Source organism: Hirundo rustica, chromosome 4 (genome assembly GCF_015227805.2).
Source record: "Hirundo rustica isolate bHirRus1 chromosome 4, bHirRus1.pri.v3, whole genome shotgun sequence".
Classification (NCBI taxonomy): domain Eukaryota; kingdom Metazoa; phylum Chordata; class Aves; order Passeriformes; family Hirundinidae; genus Hirundo; species Hirundo rustica.
Window position 1 is genome coordinate 5,803,123 of NC_053453.1, and position 23,361 is coordinate 5,826,483.

Here is a 23,361-nt window from a genome sequence, read left to right on the forward strand (position 1 = left end):
TCACTGGTCACTAAAGAGAAGAAATTTCCAGCCCCTCCCTGCCCATCATAAAGAAGCTGCAGACCACCATGAGTTCTGCCCTCTCCAGGTGTTAGGAGCTGTGTGAGTGCTGTGCTCTTTTGCCTCTACCTCCTTTGGAACCATGGTGTTACAACACCAAACAGGGTTATCTAAGCATCGTTCCTATACTGAATTCTAAGGGCAGAGAGGAATCTAGTGAGAAATGAGCCATTCTGAAAATCAAAGAGTATTTTTATTATGGATATTCTGTCAAGGCATGATAGAACAGTTAGAAAAAATGCTTTTTGTCAGTTACATAATTCCAAATAAAAATACCAGAATCATTACTACAAACACTTTTTTGCACTACAAGTGAAGCAAAGGACCTTGATTACAAGCGTTGTACTTCTATGCCATCCCACTTGGGCAGTTTTGAATTAAATTTCTCATTGTCCGGTTCTAGAACTTCATGAAAGGAACTTGGAGCGGTTTTTCTTCTGCACGCTTCAGAGCCAACGCGTAAGTATAAACCCTGGCATCGACTGCCAGATGCTCCTCTGCTACTAGTTCTGAAAATAAAAGTAAAAAATTATGAGATGCTGTTAAAACCTCACCTTTATAGAAATGTAAGTCCTTGCTAAAATGAAGATATGTAGCATTCTAGACACTGCAGACTCCTCCTGCTATCACTAACTCTCATACCTGGCCAGGTTTCTCACAGCTTTTTGCTTAACATATTCTATATTCTAGGGTGAGAAATGCCACGGGGAGCCCTGAGAAGTGAAGGGATTCTTGAAGCTCATGTTAGTGCATTTAATGTGTCAGAAAGCTCTTACCATCAATCCTTTGCAACAGGTCATTCTTTGGAAGTGAAACAACTTCCACAAATTCTAGGAGAGAATAAAAAGGTTTACACATCCTTAGATTAGTGAACAGTAGAGAAAATTACCTGTTTTCTGTTTCTTGCAATTTAAGGGGGGAAAGAAACTGACTGAATGCTCATCGCCATCCATAAGTTGGGAGCTTTCATATATCAAAAAAAAGGTCAATTAAATGGGGGAAGGCAGTGACTGGGCTGACCAAAAAACATACTAGACAGAAAGAAGTTGGAAAAATAGTTGAGAAAAAAGTGTAGCTGGTGGCTATGAAGGATAATCCCAAAAAGAGAATCCTTCTTTTCAAGAATGAAAAATACATTGTTGAAGAAAATTTGTTTGGCTTCTGGTATAGAAATAAATTGGAGATGCATTTCAAGACCAAACCATCTCAAAGGATGTGTTCAAAATGAATTTATGCTGGCTTACCCCTCCCCTGTCTCTCTGAATTACTTGTCTTTAGGGCTTGACCTACAGTTGTTGGGGGGTCAGTAATCTGTATTTCCTGAAATACTGGTGCTATAGGTGCAATACTGGGAAAGATAATTGACGCAATAATGCCCCACAGGAATTTACATCTACGCCAAAGTCAACCTCAGGCACGTTTGATTAGGGTCAGGAGATTACTCAAGCACAAATAAAAACCAGTTTTAACTGACTTTTTCTAAGTAAAACTTGCCATACGAAGAATCACGCTTGACCTTATTGTCAATGAGATCACAGTCACATTACGTACCTCCATCATCTGCAAGTTAAAAAAGTAGTGAGTTAGGGGGTTGAAATACACTAGAGTTTACAATTAAAAAGCATTTGATGGCTGACTGACTGTGAGTGACACTGGAATTACTTCCAGAGTGAAGCTACAACTGACAGCAGTATCTAGGTTCACAAGTGCTTATGGCCCTCACTGAAATTTGGCACAGAAATGTTTTATTCTGAGTGTGCCAACAGCTGACACTGCAGGATGTGACTGGAAGGATGTGCAGTATCCAAATCAGCTAGGACAGAAGAGATGCAGTGGTGGGGTTAATTGTTTTAAACACATTGTTTTGTTATCTTCTCAAAATTTTCAAACAAATGGTACAAAACTCACCAAGGTTCTGCTTAGGTCTTGTGTTCTCAGCCTCATCTCCGTTAATGATGACGCTCACGATGTGTGTGGTGCTGTTTGACATTCCTGGGTCCAAGCACAGAGCTGCCAACGAGCACATGGACAGGTTCATATTTCAGAGCAGGAGTCAGGCACCTTGACATTTTAACAAAAGCTTTCACAGAAATGTATCTGATACAATGGAATTGTAGGCAGGCATTTGTGCTATAACAGCAAAAACTTTTGTCTTCACCTATTCTTAGAAGTAATGTTTCTGTAACTCTCAGCTCTTTTACGGATCTCTGGCAAGACTTGTTTTCACAGCCAAATTTACTTTTCATTCAATAGACTAAAGATTTACGGTAAAGCATCCCTTGTAGACTTCCTCATTCTGTTGGAGTCTAATTTTGCCATCACCTGTCTCCATCCTCTCCCAATCCCCAGCATGCAGTTGTACCAATAACTGAGAGACAAAACTCAACTGCAATGACATTTCCTCAAAATCCTAAGTGGCCTCACCTACCTTCACAAGTTTGACTTATGGTCCTCATTTTGCCTTCATTTTATCTTATGTAGGAAACATAGGACTAGAACAATCATGTTCCAAAGGATCTCTGAATTTACTCCAATGACTCTCTTCCTTCCAGCTGGAGAACCCGAGTAGTGTCACCTCCCCATGGCTGACGAAAGGGTGACCTCTGCATCATGCAGCTCTTTTTTTTCTAAGTTCACGGAAGTCCAGCAATTTAGACCTCTATACTAAAATGCCAAATCACAGCTTGAATAATTGGGTTTTGTATAAAGGATCCTAATTAATAGCAATTTTCTCCCTACAGACATCAAACTTACTTCAGACAGAAGTTCAGCAACTGATTAACACCAAGGACCAAAGTTTCACTTTTACAACCATGAGATGCTACCCTGCTAATCTGCATAGGCTTTGCTGCTTGGATTTTCCCTTTGGTTTAGGGCATTTCAGACATTTAGAGTAGCCATCAAGACAGAATTAGCTTTGGTGGGAAAAAATATTAAAAAAAGCAAAGACCTGGAGTACATTCAATGACTTCCCCCTTGTACCCAGTTTCTTCCTTCAGCTCTCGAAGCGCAGCACTTTCTGCTGACTCGTTTTCCTCAATGAGGCCTGGGAGATACATAATACACAAAAACAATTAAAAGCTTCCCACTTAACTGCAATATCCATCCTGAGAGCTAATCAAGCTTTCTGGAAGAGGGGAAACATCCTCACTACTCTGTTTTACAGAGGAATAAATGTTAGGAAGGATTCCAGTCCCTTGATTCATTATGCTGCTGCCAACATCCTTAACCAATTATCTACAGAATCATGATGCCTTCCCCAAAAATGGCATCAATATTCTCATGAGGGAAAGAAGCTGAATGCTTTGACTCTTAGAGAAAGGAGAAGTGGAGGGAATTTTCTCCAGTCTAATAAAACAATTATTTTGTTTTTTATTATCAAATATTCCTATTTTGGAATAGCATGTGGAGCTCTACACAGTTCTCCAGCTAGAGCTTCATTAAGATCACAGAATCAATTAAGTTGGAAAAGCCCTTGGAGATCATCAAGTCTAACCTATAAAATGTATATAACCTATAAAATACATAAGGATTGACACTCCAAGCACATCTAAACACACAGAACCATATGTGACCCATCCCAATGTTTCAGCCACTTACCTGCAGGAAATTCCAAGCAGTAGCCATTGATTGGGGGCCTGAACTGTTTCACCAGGACAATGCAGTCGTAGTGCAGGGTCCTCTGTAGCACTGCTATCACTGCCACACCTACCACAGCCACGGGAGACACAAGGACACCGAATGTGAGTGTAGCACAAAGTGAGATTTTAGCGCCAGATCTGGAAAGGAACACCCACTCTGCTACTCTGAGCATTAAATGTTTTGATGCCTGCTCCAGAATCCTGAATGATGAATTTAAGCTCTTTATATCATGCATGGTGAGGGACCTTCAGAGCCTCGCAGCAAGCTAGAGGCACACACACCAAGAGTGAGCCTCAGGGAATGGCTCTCCTGCCTACAGAAACTGCTTGAAAGCCTCTGTAGGGAACTTTCTACTGCACTCTTCATGTCTAAATCATTCCCGAGAGCCCTTTGAGCCCTTGGCCCCTAGCAGCAGACCCAACCACCAGTTTGTGAGCTACTCTGTGTCAGGACACCCCTGATGTTTTTGGAAGTACTCCATCATTTTAAAGTGAACACAGTGATCCTGGGAAGGCACTCCCACCAGCAAGGTTCTGATTCTTCAGCACTTTAGTTAGCGTTTCATCAGCTCAGGGGTATAGCCAGCTCTGCTAGGCCACCTGTTCCACATCCTCATTCATTCAGGAACAGAGCAGCTTGAAATCTGCATTGTCAGCTTATCAGAAGGACTTTCACAGGAAAAAAAAAAATGCAAACAGAAAAAGCCTCCAATTCTTACCATCAGCTGTAACTCCCTTTTTCTTGCCAGTACGCTTTACAGTTTCCCAAGTTCTGTTTAAACAGGGAAAAGAACAAATGAATGCATAAATCATCATCTACCCGTGCTACTTTCATTTAAAGCAAAATGTACCATCACAGTGAGGTCTTGTAAGAAGCAGCAGACCAAAGCAGGCCCTGCCCTACACTGGCACTATAAAATGTCTATAGCATAGTTTTATTTTGCCTACTTAAGGAGGGAGAGAGAAAATAGTTAATTTTATTTACACAGAAGATCCAATCTTGCTGATTTTAAGAGGATACTCTGCTGATGGATTGGGAGGTACTACAAAAAGCAATCAGTACAGAATCTAACACATTAAGGGGAGGGAACTAAAGCCATGTTGCAACACCTACATAAATACAGCAAAACTAAAGAGTACAGAAGAATTGGACAGAAATGATAACATACATAATGATGACATTAATTTGTCAACAATATGCAAGATCCAGCACCACCAGCAAGGAAAAAGGAGCCCATAATGAAGAATCAGAAAAGCCACAGGATGGACTCTCTGACTGCCACAGAGAAGTTGCACAGCTAGAACTTCTGTGTAGCATCTTTCTAAAGAACTGGAAATGCAACACAATCCAGGTCCAGTGTGCCCAAGAGAATTTAGGAGCCAAATTCAATCCCAATGCCTGCACATCTGCTGGAGCAGGACACTCTTCTCTGAACAGCAGGAACTCTTAAGGAACCTCACAATGCATAGCTCTCATCTTGTGTGGAGTGATGTGCTTGTGATGCTCATGCTCTCTAGCTTGGGCCCAGTCTCTACAATTGGGAACCTGGAATACCAGAGAGGCAATTACCTGGTTTTCCCAAAGGGATCAGTGTAAGTTGTTTCTGCAAGCTTCAACCATTGTCTTTCTACGATTACCTAAAATAAAGAATTCTTTGTTAAATGCATTATAAAATTAATCCCAAAGAATTGGGAGAAACAATAGAACTATTTTTAGGTTCTTTTGAGGACAAGTTTCAGCATCACAACAAATGCAGGAATGTGCAACAGCATTCTTAATACAGAAAAAAAATTACTCTAAATTCTTGAATATGAATAAAAAAATAACCCCAACACAGAAGCTTTTCTTAACATGAGTTTTATAACCAAGTTTTGATGAATTCAGTGGGATTACTGTAAAGTCCTCATTTTTTAGTGAGATTTTGCAAGGGTAATATATCAGCTGCATCTCTGGGCTGCAAAGACTTGAGCTACTACACTGGTGCTCACGAGTGCCCCCTTAGCAAAGAGCACAGCCCAAAAGCTGAGCATGCAAGACTGAAAACCAAACTACCCTTAAACTCCTCGTGCCCTGATCCCAGACCGTAGCCTTGTGTAACTGCTGCTTTCTGCAGCAGTGAGGGTGATGTATACCTGCCTTTAGGATGCTGAGAGCTGCTCAGCGAGTGCTTGGCATTAACACAATCACCAAATGTCTTTTCTGGGTTAAATGAGTCTATTTTCCCTATAATGTTTCCTCATCTTTGATGTAATTCATTTAAAAGAGAAAATTCCCTAGATATTAGCCCAGCAGTTTGCTTCTTTTACTGTAACTTGTTTTAAAATGAGTTATTTTTATTGCTTTGTCTATTGCTTTGATGGGCAAAAAAAATCTGCTTGTAACAGCCGGAATGTGCCTTCCCAGAAAAAAGGAAGAATGAAGTAAGATCAACTCCCACTCTCATGGAAGATATTCCAGCACAGTTACAGAACCACTTCTGATATAAGAGCCACTGGCAGAAAGAGGGTAAATAGTTTTCTATATTAAGCCCACAAAATGATTGAAAACAGTAAATAGCTTAAAATATGTAAGATCTAATTATAAATTTCCAGTGATACCAAGGAATACATTGTTTTAAAAGAGAATAAATAAGAAACATTACCAAAAAACAAAACAAAACAAAAACCCAACAAAAAAACACCCCAACCCAAACAACAACAAACCAAATAAAGAAAACCATAAAACCATAAAAAAACTAAACAAAACTAAACCAAAAGAGGATAAAATGAAAATGCTGCCTGCAAAAAGCCCAGCTCTTAATAGAAAACCCAAAAAGATTACAAAAATTAAATCCTTTATGCTTGTGAAATATTCGTATTAAAAAAATGCCCCAGAGAAAAGACATAATCCACACAAATCTCTCCTTTCCTTGTGCCTTGGTACACGGAAGAAATGACAAGAGTGTGTTCACTCCATGAAGAACAAATAAAAGAAACCACGTTTGTGTTATAACAAGAGCAGGACACTGCCAAACCCTGCCTTAACACCGAAGATTAACTTTTAAGAGTTCACTTAAAAGGGAACAGACACAAATAAAGGCAGTTTAGGGTGAAAGTGCTCCTAATAAGAATGAAGTACCTCCAGAATCCTTTCTTAGGACTGATATTATTCTTACTAATTCCATACTGATGTCTTTGAAACAGCAATTATCTAAATTCAAATCCTTTCAGAAAACATATAATGTAGTACAATCCCAAATGTTAAAGCAACCCTCAGTGGTTCACCACCTTAAAAAACAGAAAACTTTTTGAAAGAGAAAACTGTTGTTGAGTTTCGTAACTTGCCAATTTGTAAAGTCTCTAGGAGATATCAGCATTATTTCTGAACATTGAAAAACCTCCTGGACAGACAATACAAGAAACAGATACAAAATCTAAAAAAAAAAAAACAAAAAAAAAGGAGAAGTAGCTTAAAATAATGCAACACTGTAGATTTCTCTCTCCTCACTGAAAATTTGTATAATTATTTCCATAAAGAGGAATGTCAGATCTTTTAAACTCTCTGACAATCAGGAAGAAGTGTTTTGTCTGTTGAATAGGTTTTTATGAACATACAGCCTCTGTAGCATTTTGTACTCTTCACTCACAAACAAATAATTCTTATTTAGCAACAAAAAGTGTCAAACCCAAGCATGCTGTACCTCTTCCTTAAGGACGAATTGTTTAGCTGTTTTTGCAACTTCTGTGGATGTCTCAGCTGCCATTTTCAGGAATGTCAGGTTTTTCCCCTCCTGTGCAAAGTCCAGATATATATGAAACAAAATCAATATTTGCTTTCAGTGTAAAGTTAAAAGGTTCATTTCTGCACTGTAACTTAACAAATATAGGTTGCTGGAGAAAGTCAGGGACATGTGATGGCAAGTTCAATTCACGCTTTGAGCTCCACCCAGTGATTTCAGAGTCAAATAATTCAAAGGAGAAATGTAAATTTGGGTCAAATCCCTGACTTGCATAGTTTTAATAGTCCTATCAGCTGTCAGGTAGCTATACTTGGTGAAGACACTTTTCTTAACTATTCAAATGTCAGACACTGGTACAGACAATTAATCCATTTCAAATTGTTTCATTCTAATCTGGGTGAAATGCTCTGTAAACAGTGTCTGGACAACAGGACTGTGCACTCCCCTGTGAAAGTGCAAAAAAAGCCTTCTACCAAGAGAACTTCAGTGATGAAAACTGTCTGCTATTAAAAATCTGAACTAGAACCTACCTCCACCTTACATCACAAATAAACACCTAAATGACTCAATCCTTCCACTAAAACACAAGGTCAAAAATCTGCACGTGTGTTGCAAGTCTGTGCAGCACGTGGGGCTGGTGTGACTGTGGCATGCCAGTCTCTTCCTGGGAATGATGTGCCCAGCACCATGCAAAAGGCAGCACTTTCATTAAAAAATGCCCAAAGCAAGGTTCTGCACCTGCAGCTCAGTGCCTCAGCTGGTATCCCCAGGAAAGTGAGACTATGCACTCCCTCCATCCAGTTCCAGCCTAAAGACACAGCAGGCAACAGAAAAAAAATAAATTATTAGAGACTGACCTTGAGTCACTGTGGAATTACAGGGCACTTTCAGCACAGGAACTTATTCCAGGGAAACCATCTCTGATATTAACTTAATACTGGAGTCCTGAAAATCATCATGAATCATAAGCAAAAGCCAGTGAAAAGAAACAAATCAGTTTAAATATCAGGAGAGATGAGATGAAATAATCTTCAAGATCTCAATCATCCATAGCACTGATGGCCATAAACTTTCCATAAAGTCAAAAAGAATCTTTCCATGACTTCAGCTATGGATTAACAAGGCTCTGTCTGGTCTCCAGCAATGAACAGTACCAAAGTGTGTGAAAACCTTCTCTGTCACACCCAACCTTAGCACTTCCATTTTTTACTTCATCTTTATCCTTTTATGGTGCAACATCTGTTGCACACTTGTGAAACACGAAAGAGCAACAATCAGCTTTCTTACATACTGAATTGACATTTACTTGCAGTAAGTAGTTAAAAGGAACATGTAGGACTAAATATTTCTGTTTATCAGCAGGAGTAAAACTAAAGCATATGAAAGTACACAGAGCAGGCTCCTTGTTAAAGTCTTAAGAAAGGGGTTTTGGATGAAGTAGGTCATAGAGGTCAAATGTGCAGACTGGTTTTATGTAATGTAAGTCTTGAAAAGAAACCTGTTAAACCAAATTCTGTTCCTTCAAAAATATGTTCTATAATATTCTCTTAAAGCAATGGAGCTCCTTTTCAAAACCACATAGTTTTATTATCTACCTTACCACTACTTGTATGAAAAACTGTTCAGTTGCTTATGTTCCAGTTTCCATCCCACTTCAGTTCAGTCAGCTGTTCCAGTGTTTGGAACTCCCTTTTCTTAGGATTGAGGAGTTTTTTCTGGACAATGGCCATGGTTTCATGCTGTGACTCTCAAACACAAGATCAAGCTTTTCACCAAACATATGCAAAAGAAACAGAGCCCAGGAGAAACAGTCAGAGGAGGCTCTGTGTGATGTCTTAAAAAACTCAAAAACCTTACATACCCAGCTACAGCAAATTCACCTCCTACATTAGGAAAAAATTATAGCCTTTTGCCTTGTCAATATAAATATATCAAAGCAGCAGACAGTAAACCACAGCCTTGTTAAAGTTGTCTTTGGATTGGGCTAAATCTTCCTATTTTACTCTCCCCTCACAGGAAATCCCATTCCATTGTCACACTAATCCTTCTGCACAAATATCAGTGCATCTTTCTCAAATGTGGATTACCACAGCTGTATCATGAAAAAAAAAAAAAAAAAAATTACTAGAACCTCATCTCATGGCAAAACATGTTTTCAAAACACCTTGCTCTCTCCTGAGAGAGTCAGTGGTAACTTGCTACTTAAAACAACAACAAAAAATACAGTTTCAGTAGTTTGAATTATCATTAAAAACTAAAATGGGTGAACACCTCAAAGAGAGGGGAACGCTGATCTATCCCAGCTTCTGTAGTTTGGGTCTTCTCCACAAGTGGGTGCAGTAACTCTATGTATAGTGACATTTTTTAAAGCTCCACCAAACAGTATTTTTGTCCAGATTCAGTTGGCAGTATAGAAGTGAGAATTTCTGCTGCTAGAAAGCTGAAATATCCTTTGCTTAAATGAAGGTTGCAATTCTGGCATCTCATGTTAGTCATGCTGTCAAAGATTGCAACATCTTTTATTCAAATCCAAAATTAGCTGCAACTGAAAATTAAATTTAACACTAAAATGTGAGGTTTCTAAAGGCCTATTTAGCTTGCAGAACATGCCTTGTCTTGCAGTTCTTCTATCTCATAAAATTCCCTCTGCATATAAATAGGAGTTCATCTGAGTTAAAAATTCAGTGCAGCTGATACAGCAGCCTGGGAACCTGGCTACCTGATTTAGGATTACATGAGCTTTAAAAATACACATTTTTAATAGTTATAAATGCAATCTTAAGAATATGTCAAAGTGCCCACACTTATCAGCTGCCTTAGCACGAAGCAACAGGACTTGAACTATCAATTATGGGGAAAAATAAATGTTTTCTACCTTGTCTGGTATTTTTTGTGCCCAGTGTTCCAGTGTACTGCTGGCAAATCATGCTACCTCTTCCCTTTATTTCAAACTGGGATCACATGCCGTCCTGAAAAAGCCATGCCATGTATAAACCATGTAACTTTATTCCCACTGCTTATTCCTTTATTGAGTAGCTTCCTTTCAAGGCAGCATCCAGCCATTCTACAGTTTCCAAATTATCCTTCCCAGCAGTTAAAATCTTAAGCCAGCTGAGGTCTGTGAATCAGTTTGAGAGGGAAGTCAAGATATCAGAACTATACTTCAATATTAATACTTAGAAAGATTAGCTTTCCTAAATTACTTTTGAGAAGATATTCTCTGATCCAAGCACAGCAATCAGATTTAATGGAAGCTCAGCACTGGGGCTCCCAAGGCAAACTCAAGGTCAAACAAAATACAGAGTTTATTACAAAAAATGTGCACAAGAGACCCTGGCAACATTTTATGCACTATTTAACAAACAGAACTCTGAGATACCTAGGCTGAAGGTACACTTCATTAAAAACTCCTAAGGTGCTTTAAACTTGTTACTCGTGCTTTAGTGCTATGATTTTAGAAACAATATCAATTAAGTAGCAATTAAGCTGACGGGAGGGAGAAAAGCAGGAGGGGATGTTTCATTTTTATCATGGTACCTAGAAGCATGGATCACCCACCGAGTGCCAAATAAAACACGGACAAGTAGCCACAGAGCAAACAAGGATTATCTCACACAAGCAGAAGAGGGTTAGAGGCAGCTGCACGGTGTTATCAAACTTCCCAAGAGCTGAGGTGCCACACAGCTGGGGGAAACATCCCCGAAGTGCAGCCGTGAGAGCACAGAACAAACATCACATGGGAACAACGCCATGCAGGGGACACACAGGCACAACAGCTGAACCGCGGGGCTTAAAAATCCCCCACACTCTGTCAATGCCTGACTTGGGACTGAACAAAATGAAATAGTGGTTGATAAAACACAAGACACGAGCTGACAATGTCAACTCCCAGCCCAGAAAGCCAAAGGTGTCCTGGGCTGCATCCAAAGATTCTGCGCCTCTCCCCTTCTGCTTCTGTGAGAGCCCACCTGGAGCACTGTGCATAGTTCTGTGGCCCCAACATAACAAGGACTTGGAATGTTGGAGCAAGCGCAGAGGAGGCCACGAAGTTGATAAAGGGACTGGAACAACTCTCCTACAAAGGCTGAGAAAATTGTGTGGAGACCTCAGAGCAGCTTCCAGTACCTGAAGGAGCCACATGGAAGCTGGAGAGGGCCTATCCATCAGAACTGTAAGTGATAGAACAAGGAGTAATGGGTACAAAATGAAAGAGGGAAAATTTAGGTGAGATATTAGAAAAAAAAATCTTTTACTGTGAGGGTGGTGAGACACCAGAACAGATTGCCCAGGGAGCTGTGGATTCCAGGTTGGACAAAGCCTTGAGCAACCTGATCTCATGGGAAGTGTCCCTGCCCACTGCACGGGGTGATTGGAACAGGATGATCCCTTCCAACCCCTTAACACCCTATGAGACTATGAAACAGCTCCATGCAGGGCACACGCGGGCGCAGGGAGGACAGCAGAACCTTAAAGGATAACGCGTTACTCAGCCATTCCTCGGCTCGGGGCAGGGCGGAGCGAAGGCAGCGCTCTGCGGGACGCTCCGAAGGCAGCGCTGAGGCGGCGGGGGCGGAGCCGGGCCCTGTGCGCCGGCGATGGCGCCGGGCGGCGCCCGGAGCTGCGCGGGAGGTTCCGGGCGGAGCGGGAGCTTCCGGGAGCGGCCGGGCTGAGGAGGAGGAAGAGGAGGATGAAGAAGGAGCAGGTGGCGCACTGCCAGTTCTCCGTGTGGTACCCGCTCTTCAAGGCCGTCACCATCCGCAGGTGTGGGCGGTGAGGGGCGGCGGGGAGAGGCGGTGCGGGCCGTAGGGGAGCGGTGTGGGGTGAGGCTGGGGAGGAGTGTGGGGCGAGGGAGAGGATCCTGCCCCTCCCCTCAGCCCTGGTCGGCCTCACCTGGAGTGCTGTGTCCGGTTCTGGGCTCCTCAGAGGAGGAGGGACATGGAGCTCCTGAAACGGCTCCAGTGCAGAGCTACGAGCATGATTAAGGGACTGGAAAAGCTGAGGGAACTGGGCCTGTTCAGCCTCGAGAATTACAGAATGGTTTGGGTTAGGAGGGACCTTAAAGATCATCTGGTTCCAGTCCCCTGCCATGAGCAAGGACACCTTCCTCTAGCCCAGGTTGCTCCAAGCTCCTTCCAACCTGGCCTTGGGCACCTCCAAGGATGGGGCAGCCAAGCTTCTCTGGGCACCCTGTGCCAGGGCCTCACCACCCTCACAAGAAAGAATTTCTTCCTAATATCTCTCTAAACCGACTGTCTCTCAATTTGAACCCATGTGCTGTGGCTACAAGCTCTTGTAAATAGTCTTGTTCCATCTTTTCTGCAAGTTCTCTTCAGGTCCTGGAAGGAGAAAGAGATGACTGAGAGGGGACTTCAGTAATGCACATAAATATCTAAAGAGGGGCTGCTAAAGGATGGACCAGGCTCTGCTTGGTGGTGCCCAGCAATAGAAGGCAAAGGGCAGAAAGTAATGCACAGGAAATTCCACCTGAACATGAGGAAGAATTTCTGCCCTGTGTGGTGACTGAGCACTGGAACAGATTGTCCAGAGAGGTTGTGGAGTCTCCCTCACTGGAGATATTCCAGAATTGTCTGGACACAGCCGTGTGCTCTGGGATGGCTCTGCTCGAGCAGGGAGCAGATGAGCCCTGTGGTCCCTTCCAACCTGACCCATTCTGGGGCCTGGGCTGGGGTGAAAATGGGCTTGTGTTGGTGCAGGGTTGGGTGAGATGGAGGGAACCTGTGTGGGGCAGAGCTGGGGTGGAGGTGATGAAGGACTGTTCGAGCCATCAGCTGCACTCCCAGGAGCTGGGGTCTTGTCTCTACATCCCAAGGGAGTGTTTTGGGAAGCCCTGGGGCAGGCCAGGTACCCCTGTGCTCCCTGCTCTCCTGGTGGGACTCCATGCTGAGCGTCAGAAGACATCCACGCTGTTCCTAGTATCCAAATCCTGCTGTTCCTACTTTCCTTCTTAAACTGACTGAATAGATCCTACCCACGTGGCCAGCTTGGTGTTTCTGTGGGTTTCTGAAAGCCAAAGGAAATTCTGCAGTTTCTAAGGTGCTGTTGCAGGTCATGAGATAGTTACAAGAACTACCAGTAGCTCAGGAAAGTCAAGACAGCTGCCGTGTTGGATCAAAAAGTGCTGACATCATGCTTGTAGTAATCAAAGCATTTGATCTTTTATCTTTCTTAGCGCTTAACAGAGCCTTATTTTTGGCGAGTTTAGTGATAGTCCTGCATATTTGGAACATTACAATGGCATAGGCAAATTTTGATTTGAATTTCAGAAGGAAAACCTTTAGTTTGAGCAACGTCTTGTCTCCTCACAAGCTGCACAAAATTTTACTTGGAATTTCTTAGAGTTTTGAAGGAGTGGGGCATTTTTGTGTATTTCATCTAAAATTTTTGTCCTGTACTTCCCTTTTCATTGGGAAAATGAGCACTGCTTTTTTTTGGGTGAGGGATAAGATGGGCAAAAGAGATTTTTCTTCCATAATGTTAGAGAATAAAACAGTATTGTTGAGGTATGTGCTATGAAAAAACCAAAATCTTTCATTCCACTAGGATTTTATTATAGAAGTAATAATAAGGTATTAAAGAGATTTTCACATTTCTTTCAGTGTTATACTTCCCCTGCCAGAGAATGTGAAAGAATATTTGCTGGATGATGGAACACTGGTGGTTTCTGGAAGGTAAAGTGTGTTTTCTCCCCAGCTTCCAAGTATTAATGTCATTTTATATTCACAGCACCATTTTGTATATACACATTGTATTGAGCATAATGAGTTTTTAAATTACCAGTGTGACTGCAGTAAGCCTGTGTGAGCATGTGAATGGGCTGACTGTTGTTAGTACAGCTGGATTTGCTGGTGCCTGAAGCAGATCCTGAAATCCATGAACTGCAATTCATTCTAGACCAAGTGGACACAGTCCTGTCATTTATTTCTCCACCTTACTTTGGGGGTGTCCCAGTCTCTGGGATGCTCAGCTGCTGGCTTGTGTTTGGTTCTTTGGATCTGGCTGGGTCCAGTTCACAGGCCTGACCTGTCCCATGCCAGTCCAGGGGTGAAGTGACATCACCTGAGCTTAATTCTCAATAAAATGAGCCATAAACAAACTCAATAATTAGTAACATTTTATATAATCATTTGCATGTGGCTAATCCATGCATATGACAAAGCTGAATGTCCTGTATGTACACCCATGCCAGGATTTTAGGTGGAGAAGAATGAGGTGGATAGATAGCAGGAGCAGTTGGTAAGAACACAGGCCTTGCTCTTTGTTTCTGCATAAGATCTCACTGTGTGGTTTCCTTGTGAAATGGTTGCTGCATGCATCTTGTTAATGATCAAACTCAGAAATCAGTCCTCACTCCGTGGTTCCCTAACTGGTAGTTTGCCCCTTGCAGAGCAACCAGTGAGGCTCTGAGTGAAAGGGAGCTTGGTCTGATTTATCAGGTATCAATTTATGTAAAAATTGAAGCTGTTTAAATGCCTTGTAAAGATAAAAGGGTTTAAGTTTTAATTTCTAATTTCTTTTTCTTATTAAAGGGTATCCAGGAAATTAGAATTGTGTTTTAAACCATTTTGGATCAGAAGTAGTATTGTCACCTGCTTCTGCAGAATTGTGGAATTTTTTTAGCAGCAGCTGTTTATTTTAATAGGCCCTCAGAAAAGCTGAAATTGAGGGTTTGATTTAACAGCTGTGTTCTACAATTTTGCTGTCTTCAGTGGAGTAATGGACAGCTATATGATTGATTTAAATTACATTTTTAAGATGTTTGCAGTTAAAATTCCTTTCAGAAACTTTTTTTCTGTGAATTGAATTTTCTTAGCTATAAGTGAATGTGATCTTGCAGTCAAGGCCAAGATTGCTTCTAACCTTCAGTGCATCCCTATCTGACCTCTAGAACTCAAAAACTGGATTGATGGTTTAATCCCTGTGGAAGTGCATTGAGGGACTGCAGAGACTCAGCTTGTCTAAAAATTGACTTTTGGCAGGGGTGTACATTTGACTTTGCCCTGTTTGCTGCACTCTTCACTTTCCATAGGATCTTCTTTTGTCTGTGTGCTGAGTGTGAGGACATTTTCTTTTCAGGGCCAGAAATTCACACGTCAACACTTGAAACTCAAGGTTTATGAAATTTTATTTGGAAAGGGAGTATGGAGGCGAAGTATAATTCAAATTGAACTTTTTTTAAAAAAAAAAGTTCAAATTGTGTTTGTGTCGAGTACAGTCAAGTTGGAAATGAATCATTAACAGGGTGTTGAAAAGCTTCAGTTATGTTATTTTACAAAACTGATCTGCTAATTTGAAAGAAGGAAAGTGTTCAGGGTAGGACCTAGGCCTAATGCCAGCTATTGGGTCTTCAGCTTTCAGTACTGGCTTCTCTGATTTTTCTCTGACAGGGCTTTGAGGTTTAATCTTCTTATGAAAATGTTTTAACACCAAGAGGTGGAAATGTTGTGGAAATGTAACGGCCATGGTCAAGTCAAGCTCGAGTGCTTAATTTTTTTTCCTGTTAATTTTTTGTTTCAGAGAGGATCCGCCAAGTCATGCTCAGGAGGGGAGTGATGATGCAGAGGAGATACAGGTCAGTATAAAATTCACATTAATGTCAAGTCTCTTGAGAAAAATATGAATGTGTAACCTTTTTTTCTGCGTAATTTATAGGTGTAGAGAGTCCTTCACAGAAATAATTATCATGTGGCAGTTGCCATGAAAAATGTAGAAATATGAAGTCAGGGAAAGTCTAAAATATTTCTATGCTCTTTTTCAGAAGACATTTTTTATTTTTCATTTCTTGATAATTGCATTTGTAATAATGAGTGGGAAACGTTGAAATTGAACTTAATGCTGTTTCATGCATGTTTCATGTTCAGGAGAACATTTGGAGTAGTTACTTCAAGAAACAGTGAAAGTTTCTGAGGCCATAATAACTCAGAAGGCCATTCTAGAGGGAAAACACTGAGAAATGTTGTAAGTACAGGGCGACAGAAGGTACAGCAAGGAGATGAAGAAGAAATAAAAGTGAAACAAATGGATCATGGGTCTAAGGATGGAAGAGCTGGAGACAAGCTGTAGATAGGGAAGAATGAGTTCTGAAATGTCCATCTTTCTGATATAAATCACAATTGAAATATATGCAGGTATCTTTTGACCAGCACTTCAGAGTAGTACTTCTGCTGAATATACACTGTTTCTCCTGTCCTACTTTACAGCCAAAATAATTGCAGGATGGTGCTGTTAGGCTGTCCGGGGCAATGATTTGATCTATGTGTTGTAAAAGGCTGCATGAATTCTGATGTTCTCATAAATTATAAAGGATGGCTCAGGAAACTGGTAACCTTTGGTTTGTTCTTATTTTGAACAGTGGTCAGATGATGAGAACACTACAACACTTAAGGTAAGGACCTGTAAAAGCCCAGTGTGGGTTTGTCAGCAGTTTTCCTTTCTGCAGCCTTGTGATACAAACTTGTTGCTGGTTAGAGATATCTCTTGCTGTATTTAACATTTTTCAGATCATTTTAGATGGATGGCAGTGTAGATGTCTGTAACTGGCTTAATTTTATTTAAAATAAAACACTTTTCTTCATCCCTGACAATCATACACTTGTTAGACTCTAGGAAATGAGCTGCAATACAGCTCTAAATATAGCTGTCTTTAATTTTCACCACTTTGAGTATCTACAAATTATTTAATCAGACTGGATGCAGAAGAAACGAAGCCCCTGCAGCTCAGTCTTCACAGCTCTTCTCTTGATGTGCCATTATTTCTTCTAAGTACATCTCTCTCTTTATGGTCTCCTTGCACATGGAATCAAGATCATAATGGATGAAAACCAGGCTTTCTTGATCTTTCTCTTACATCTATTTTTGAAATTTACTGTTGCCCTATCACTGTCAGAGTTAAAGTACTCAAGGCACTTGTCTGCCATCGATGCTGTGACTTCAGTCCTCTATCTCCCTAATGTTCATCAGGGTGTGGGATTGCTCATTTTGGGTTAGGTGCCATGTAATCACAGTCCTGTTCTGAGTGGTGCTTCAGAATGTGGTGCTTCTGCTAGCACAGAATTTATAGCCTAGAGTTTAAAACCAATACATTTCAAATTTGTGCACACTGATTAATCTTCAGTTCAAATATTTAACCTTTGATAACCTAGGTTCCTTAAATTGTAAATGACTTAAAACAAGGATTTTAGGATCCGTCATACGGTTTGCAAAGCTCATGGTAATGATGCTAAATAAGTAATACCAGAGTTTTGAATCAGGTTCTGTTATAATGTAGAACACAATAAGGAAATACATAATTAAGAGGAATTTACCTGTCAGAAGAGCACAAGGTGAATGACTCTAGTTTATCTAGGTAAGTCTACAGCTTCCTCCTGAGGGAAGTGGAGGGGCAGAAAATTCTGGTTTTAGAATAACTTGCATTAATGTTAATGGTTACGAGGCCAGGCATTCAAAATTAGGGGAATGATGGAGTCTAGCTTGTTTATACAGTTGTAGAACTTTCCTCTTGTGTGTATATTTATCCCCTTGTGTTCAACAAATCACACTTTGGTAACATCTTCCCAAGAAGGCTCAGTATGTGCTGAGTATTACATATATAGCAGGACTCCTGATTCTTGTCAAAACAAGAGAAGCTTGGATCAGAATGCAGTGGATGAAGGGTATTACTTCTTGCAGAAACAGTTTCTAGAATTGACTGAAAGTCTAAAAATAAAATTAGAGAAGTGGTTTTTTTGAGTTTTCCAAGTGTAGTTTCCCATGGAGACTAGGTAATGTACCGAGGAAAGGTTGAGGAAGCTCAAAGTTCAGTCTAGGTCACTGCATTAAAATGTGAGAAGGTTTTTTTAAGCGTTTGCATTTTGGGAAGCTGCAGGGAGGAGATGCCAGAATGTATAAAGTTTTTTATTCATTTATATGGCTGTGAGAGTTTTGTTGTTTAAGATGCATCAATTAGCTTTAGCCTAGAAGTTACTTTTGAATTGAGTTTAAAAATAGGCAGAAATAGTGTTCCTATATACTTCTTGCTATAAATCCTGTTACATGAAAATTCTCTGACATATGCTTTCATATTATTTTAAAGGTCAGCAACCTGTTTTTTTCTGTAACACCATATTCAGGGTAGAGTTTGGAGCAACCTGAAGAGTTGAGGGTTTTTCTTTAATCTCAATCTTACATTTTCAATGTTCTTTACTAGACAAGCTTTTCTAGTTCAGCCTTTGCAGTGTGTCCTCTATTTTGAATCATATATTGTTAAGCAGCTACTCTAAGACCTAATTTAAGTGCTGATTAAAGTATTACTAACATTTTATGAAATCAGAGCTTAAATGAGCAGCTGTCACTCAAATTGCCTATGAATTAGTAAATATATAATTCTAAAATCACTCTTCAGAAGTTTAAATATTACTGGATCTTATTTGTCTACAATAATCTACCATAGCATATAAACCAAGAGGTAAGGATTTAAGGTTTGGTTATTTGACTTGTATTTTTGCCAGCTGTTGGAGATTTCATGGTGCCTGTTACAACATTTTGGGTTTTTTCCTGAAGTTCATGATACTTGCTAGCAATGAGAGTTAGAACTGGGAGCATTTTCAGTTTTCTCTGATTGAAGGAATGGCAGATTTGATAAAGTGCCTTATTTCAGTGATTTTATTGAAAGCTGAGTTTCTGGGGTTCATATTGATTTTGGATTTATTTCTAATGCAATATGTATTTCTAACAGTATTTAGAAGATGGCTACACTTCATTATTAAATGTATTGAAATTTATATTTTTGCTGCTGTTCTTTGTTCAGGCACCAGAATTTCCCGAGTTCACAGCTGAAGTTCAGGAAGCAATAAGTTCCTTGGGTGGCAGTGTTTTTCCTAAACTCAACTGGAGTGCTCCAAGGGTAAGAATGCTGACTCCCAAAACTTGTAACATATGTTGTCATACAGAATGTTTTGTGTTTGTTCTCTCTCAATGCTTTGGAAAGGAGACTAGTGGTTCTGATGAGGGAAGAAGTGATAGACAAGATATCAGTGAAGTGGTGAATTCCTTAATCTAAGTGGAATCCACCACTTCACTGGTATCTTGTCTATCACTAGATGGTGATGGTGCATTTTTAGGGAGGCTGATGCATGGCAGCACTGACTTTCCTATCTGAAACCTATATCCTGTCACAGATGGTTGTGTGAAGAGTAGGTTCTTCTTGTTCAGGATACTCGTTGAAAACTTTACTTGGTATAAAGATGAAAAGTGCCACAGTTTCAAAAAAAGGCAATAAACTTTCTCCTAGTTAATTCAGGCACTCTTAACTATACTGTAAGGATGAGTGCAACCAAATATTGTTGTTTTGTGTTCTCAAGAAACAGTGTGTTCAATCAAGCATTCCAAGAAAGTTCCTGGGAGCAGTAAGGCAAAAACTTAATTTTGCAAATGAATTTGCACTGCTTTCCTCAGAGTATTCATAAGAAAAATGATAACTATTTTGTCTCTTTTAACCACTGATGAACTTTTCCTCAAAATAAAAAAAACCAAACTTTTTTGCATGTATTTCAAATGTTGCATAATATTTAGATAGACTTGAAGTTTGCAGTCCCTCCTGCTAATAACGATGTATTTCAGGTAATCTCTGTGTTTCTTTAGGATGCCTACTGGATAGCAATGAACAGCTCTCTGAAATGTAAAGCTCTCAGTGACATCTTCCTCCTCTTCAAGAGTTCAGACTTCATAACTCGTGACCTCACTCAGCCGTGAGTAGATTTCCAGCAGACAATCTTAATTACACACAGCCAGAAAAAAACAAAAGCAAACCATGAAGACCTTAAAGTAGCACATGAAACCAGTGTGCTTTGTCACTGTGGACTAAGACCATATTTTTTTGACGGCCTTTCCAGAGCAAGTCATGTTGTATTCTTGAGATTTTTTGCTTTCCCACCCCTCTTGGTGTTTACTTGTTGCTACCCTGCTTATTGGTGCCGCTTCTAATGGTAAATACAGTGTGACTTTACCATGTCCTGTTCATATTTTAAAGCTGTTGAGGTTTGTGTGCCTGTCTGGAAGATGCTGCTAGAGACTTCTGCTAACTTATTTCACATATTTCTAGAGCTTGTTCTGAACCCAAGTTCTTGTACCTCTTGGAACAAATACATTCCAGGAGACTAAGGATAGCAGTTACAGATAAAATTAAAAATATGATGTGCTTGGGGTTGGTTTTTATCTGCTCACATGAAGGGAGTACTTAATTGTATAGGAACAGTTTCCTCCTGTAGTACCTGCATTGATTTATGTCACTCATTTCTAAAATACAGCATTTTTCTGAAAGAAAATGAGATTATTGGAGTTGATATTTTTGTTACTATGGTTACTTTTTTTTTTTCCCCAGACAAGGAGAATTTCAAAGAAAAGGGGCAATCCATGGTTTGGTATCTGAGAGATTATTTTTCAGTAATTATTCAATGCTTATTTCCATTTCAGGATTTTTTAGGAGACTCAGTCAAATGCAGAGCCATTGTTCTGGGTGCTTTATAGGGGGTTAACAGGTATAAGTTTCATGTTGAGTGGCTTATGTGTTGATAAAAATTTTCTTTTTAAGTGGGAAACCAGTTAATTAATGCTGTGCAACTGCCTTCTTTTTTATTTCTGTAACTCTAATGGGACTCTCATCCCCCAGATTTTGGTACATGAAAAAACAAAAGGGGGGCTGTTGACAGTAAGGCTGTAAGTCCACTTCTGAAGTTGGGTTTTACATCATGCCTAACCTGCAATGCCAGGAGGTGCTGAGGAACAGACTGAGGAGGAGGGGAGAAGATACTGGGGTGAAAAGACAGTTTGAAAAGTATGCTGGGTGTGGGAAACAATTGTGAAGAATGAGAATTCATGATTCTGGGGTCACACAGAATGAAAGGAATGGGGGAGATGAGAAATCTATAGTTTACATGTCAGAGGTGAGTGAATTCTCAGAAGCCTTTGGTGCCTCCCCAAGGAGCTGCTTTTCAGGGTTTCCCCTAATGACAGGTGGGTTGTCTGAAGGATGGTTTGCTCACAGAGTTGAGCAGTAAAATTTTTATTGCAATGGCTTTCAGGACTGATTCTTGTGGGTCTGAAAAGAACTGCACACTTTGCATCATCCCTTTGTGAATATAAATGTTAAGTAATATGGCTTCTTTTCCAATGTGATAACACCACCAGGTAGCACAGCTAAGGTGGTAAATAGGTAAAGCTTCTGACATGGTTGTGGGAAATCACCTTGGTTTCTGTGCATATCTTGTAATTTATGAATATGTCATACTTGATTAAAGCATATATTATTGTCCAGTCTCTGCTTGGTACTCCTAAAATACAAAGTTATTTGTACAGAATGTCCCCAAGCAGTGCAATGATTATTGCTAAATCTTTACAGTGGTCGTCCTTAATTATACTATTGATTAGCTGCCAGTTCACTAGTCCTTAGCAAGCAGAAATTAAAAATGTAGCTGGCATAAGAACCTGAAATGCTGAACAAATGAAAATTACATACATAATGCATCCAAACTGCTTGGAAGGACTACTTGGAGGGAGGAGAAAGTGCACTATATTTCTGCTTTGCCAGTAATACTGGGTATGGTGTAAAGGTTTCTTGCCTTGCATAAGTAGCAGCTGAAATGGTGGATAGCCTTTTGTTGTTGTCGTTGTTCTGTGTCCTGTTCAACTGTATGAATTAAATATTCACTTTGTGGGTCATAAAGTGGTAAATGTGCTGCAATGGCAATTTGTAGATTTGAGTTTTAACCTAGAAATTTAAGCCAGTAACATGGGATTTAAGGCAAACCTCTCTCTTTGCTTTTTTCTTCCCCTCCCATTTCCTGTCTGCCTCTAAACGTTGTTCAGGTCAGGGAATGCCCTTGTTGTAATTCTCAACTGTCTCAAGTTCTGAGAAAACTTCAACCATGTAATGCTTTAATGTCAACTAATCAAAAATATGGACTCAATGCAAATATACTGAGCATGATTAAATTGCTTTGAGTGTTTTAAAAGTTTGGATTCTCTCATGATGCTGATACCTTGGCTGAAAAGTTCAGACTAATGAATTCCCTTTCCAGCATGTTAATTTTAAATACATTAACAAAGACTTCAGAGCGATGTACTCATTAATGGAGTTGATGTTGTTTCTGCTTCGAAGTCAGCATTGTATTTTACTTTGCTGAGGTCTCAAAAAAATCTTGTGGGTGGTGTGATGTTAATTTTTCAGGCACTAATGTAGGCTTTCAGAAATTTAGTGTTGAGTATGTGTGATAAAAAAAATCCCTTTCTAACTGGGATTTCTGTTAAGTGATTAAAACTCCTCTTTTGAGCAAAAAGGTCTGTATAGCCCTGATGGATGTATTGGTGTAAAATATAGTTTTCTTCCTTATTGTTAGACTGGGTGGACTCTAGTTTGTTAAAACATGATTGATTGCTCACCTTGAGACTGGTAGAAATATTAGCAGTACTCTTAATGATGTAATAATGCCCCTGCATTCTGACAACATTTCTAATGCCAGACTGAATGCTTTTAATATTGAATTCCAAACTGTAGGGAAATGTCGAAGTTTTTTGAGATGTGGAGGAGTAACAGCCTGCGTTCTCCTAATAGAACATAGGAGGCAGTGTTGGATCATGAAGAATGTGCCTTAGCACTCCAGTATCTTTTTGCAGGAGCTGTTAGTTTAGGCTTTAATATAAACTGTTTCAAGGTAGGCAGTTCCACATGAGAGGATGTGAAAAATGAGACCTTTGGTGACATTTTTTTTTTCCTTGAGGTTTTACTCTCACCCATTTTTCCTAGCAATTTACAGTGTAGTACAAGATTCTCTTTTGAGTGGTTCCTTAATTTCCTATTTTTTTAGGCCTCAAAGTTCCAGCAAGGTTTAATATTCAAGGAATAAAGATACAATTCAAAGGCTGTTAAAAGCTTCTCTTTTTATTTTAAT

The 23,361-nt window shown here is 40.0% G+C and overlaps 2 protein-coding genes across 2 annotated transcripts in view; one reads left to right on the forward strand and one right to left on the reverse strand.

The window, feature by feature from the left end:
- Positions 1-231: 231 nt before the first annotated feature.
- Positions 232-12,064, reverse strand: NUDT5 (nudix hydrolase 5). Its single transcript, XM_040061737.2, has 10 exons — positions 11,887-12,064; positions 7,382-7,471; positions 5,272-5,339; positions 4,421-4,473; positions 3,661-3,768; positions 3,011-3,106; positions 1,969-2,070; positions 1,612-1,620; positions 837-890; positions 232-569 (listed from the first exon to the last, which is right to left on the reverse strand). Exons 2-10 carry the CDS (start codon positions 7,442-7,444, stop codon positions 460-462), a joined length of 663 nt encoding a protein of 220 aa, XP_039917671.1. The 5' UTR covers positions 7,445-7,471; positions 11,887-12,064; the 3' UTR covers positions 232-459.
- Positions 11,999-23,361, forward strand: part of CDC123 (cell division cycle 123) — a 31,298-nt gene continuing 19,935 nt past the window's right edge. Inside the window, exons 1-6 of the mRNA XM_040061727.1 lie at positions 11,999-12,181; positions 14,038-14,109; positions 15,956-16,010; positions 16,791-16,823; positions 19,224-19,319; positions 20,057-20,163. Of these exons, the coding sequence (XP_039917661.1) occupies positions 12,108-12,181; positions 14,038-14,109; positions 15,956-16,010; positions 16,791-16,823; positions 19,224-19,319; positions 20,057-20,163 (437 nt within the window). The 5' untranslated portion in view covers positions 11,999-12,107. The remainder of the gene's footprint in view (positions 12,182-14,037; positions 14,110-15,955; positions 16,011-16,790; positions 16,824-19,223; positions 19,320-20,056; positions 20,164-23,361) is intronic.

What these genes read in the sequence shown, in the direction of transcription:
- NUDT5 (XM_040061737.2), bottom strand. Translation starts at nt 7,444, where the DNA reads ATGGCAGCTGAGACATCCACAGAAGTTGCAAAAACAGCTAAACAATTC. An exon ending in GATCCCTTTGGGAAAACCAG is followed by an intron (nt 4,474 to 5,271) that starts GTAATTGCCTCT and finishes CTGTTTAAACAG; the next exon opens with AACTTGGGAAACTGTAAAGC. An exon ending in CTGCTTGGAATTTCCTGCAG is followed by an intron (nt 3,107 to 3,660) that starts GTAAGTGGCTGA and finishes TGTATCTCCCAG; the next exon opens with GCCTCATTGAGGAAAACGAG.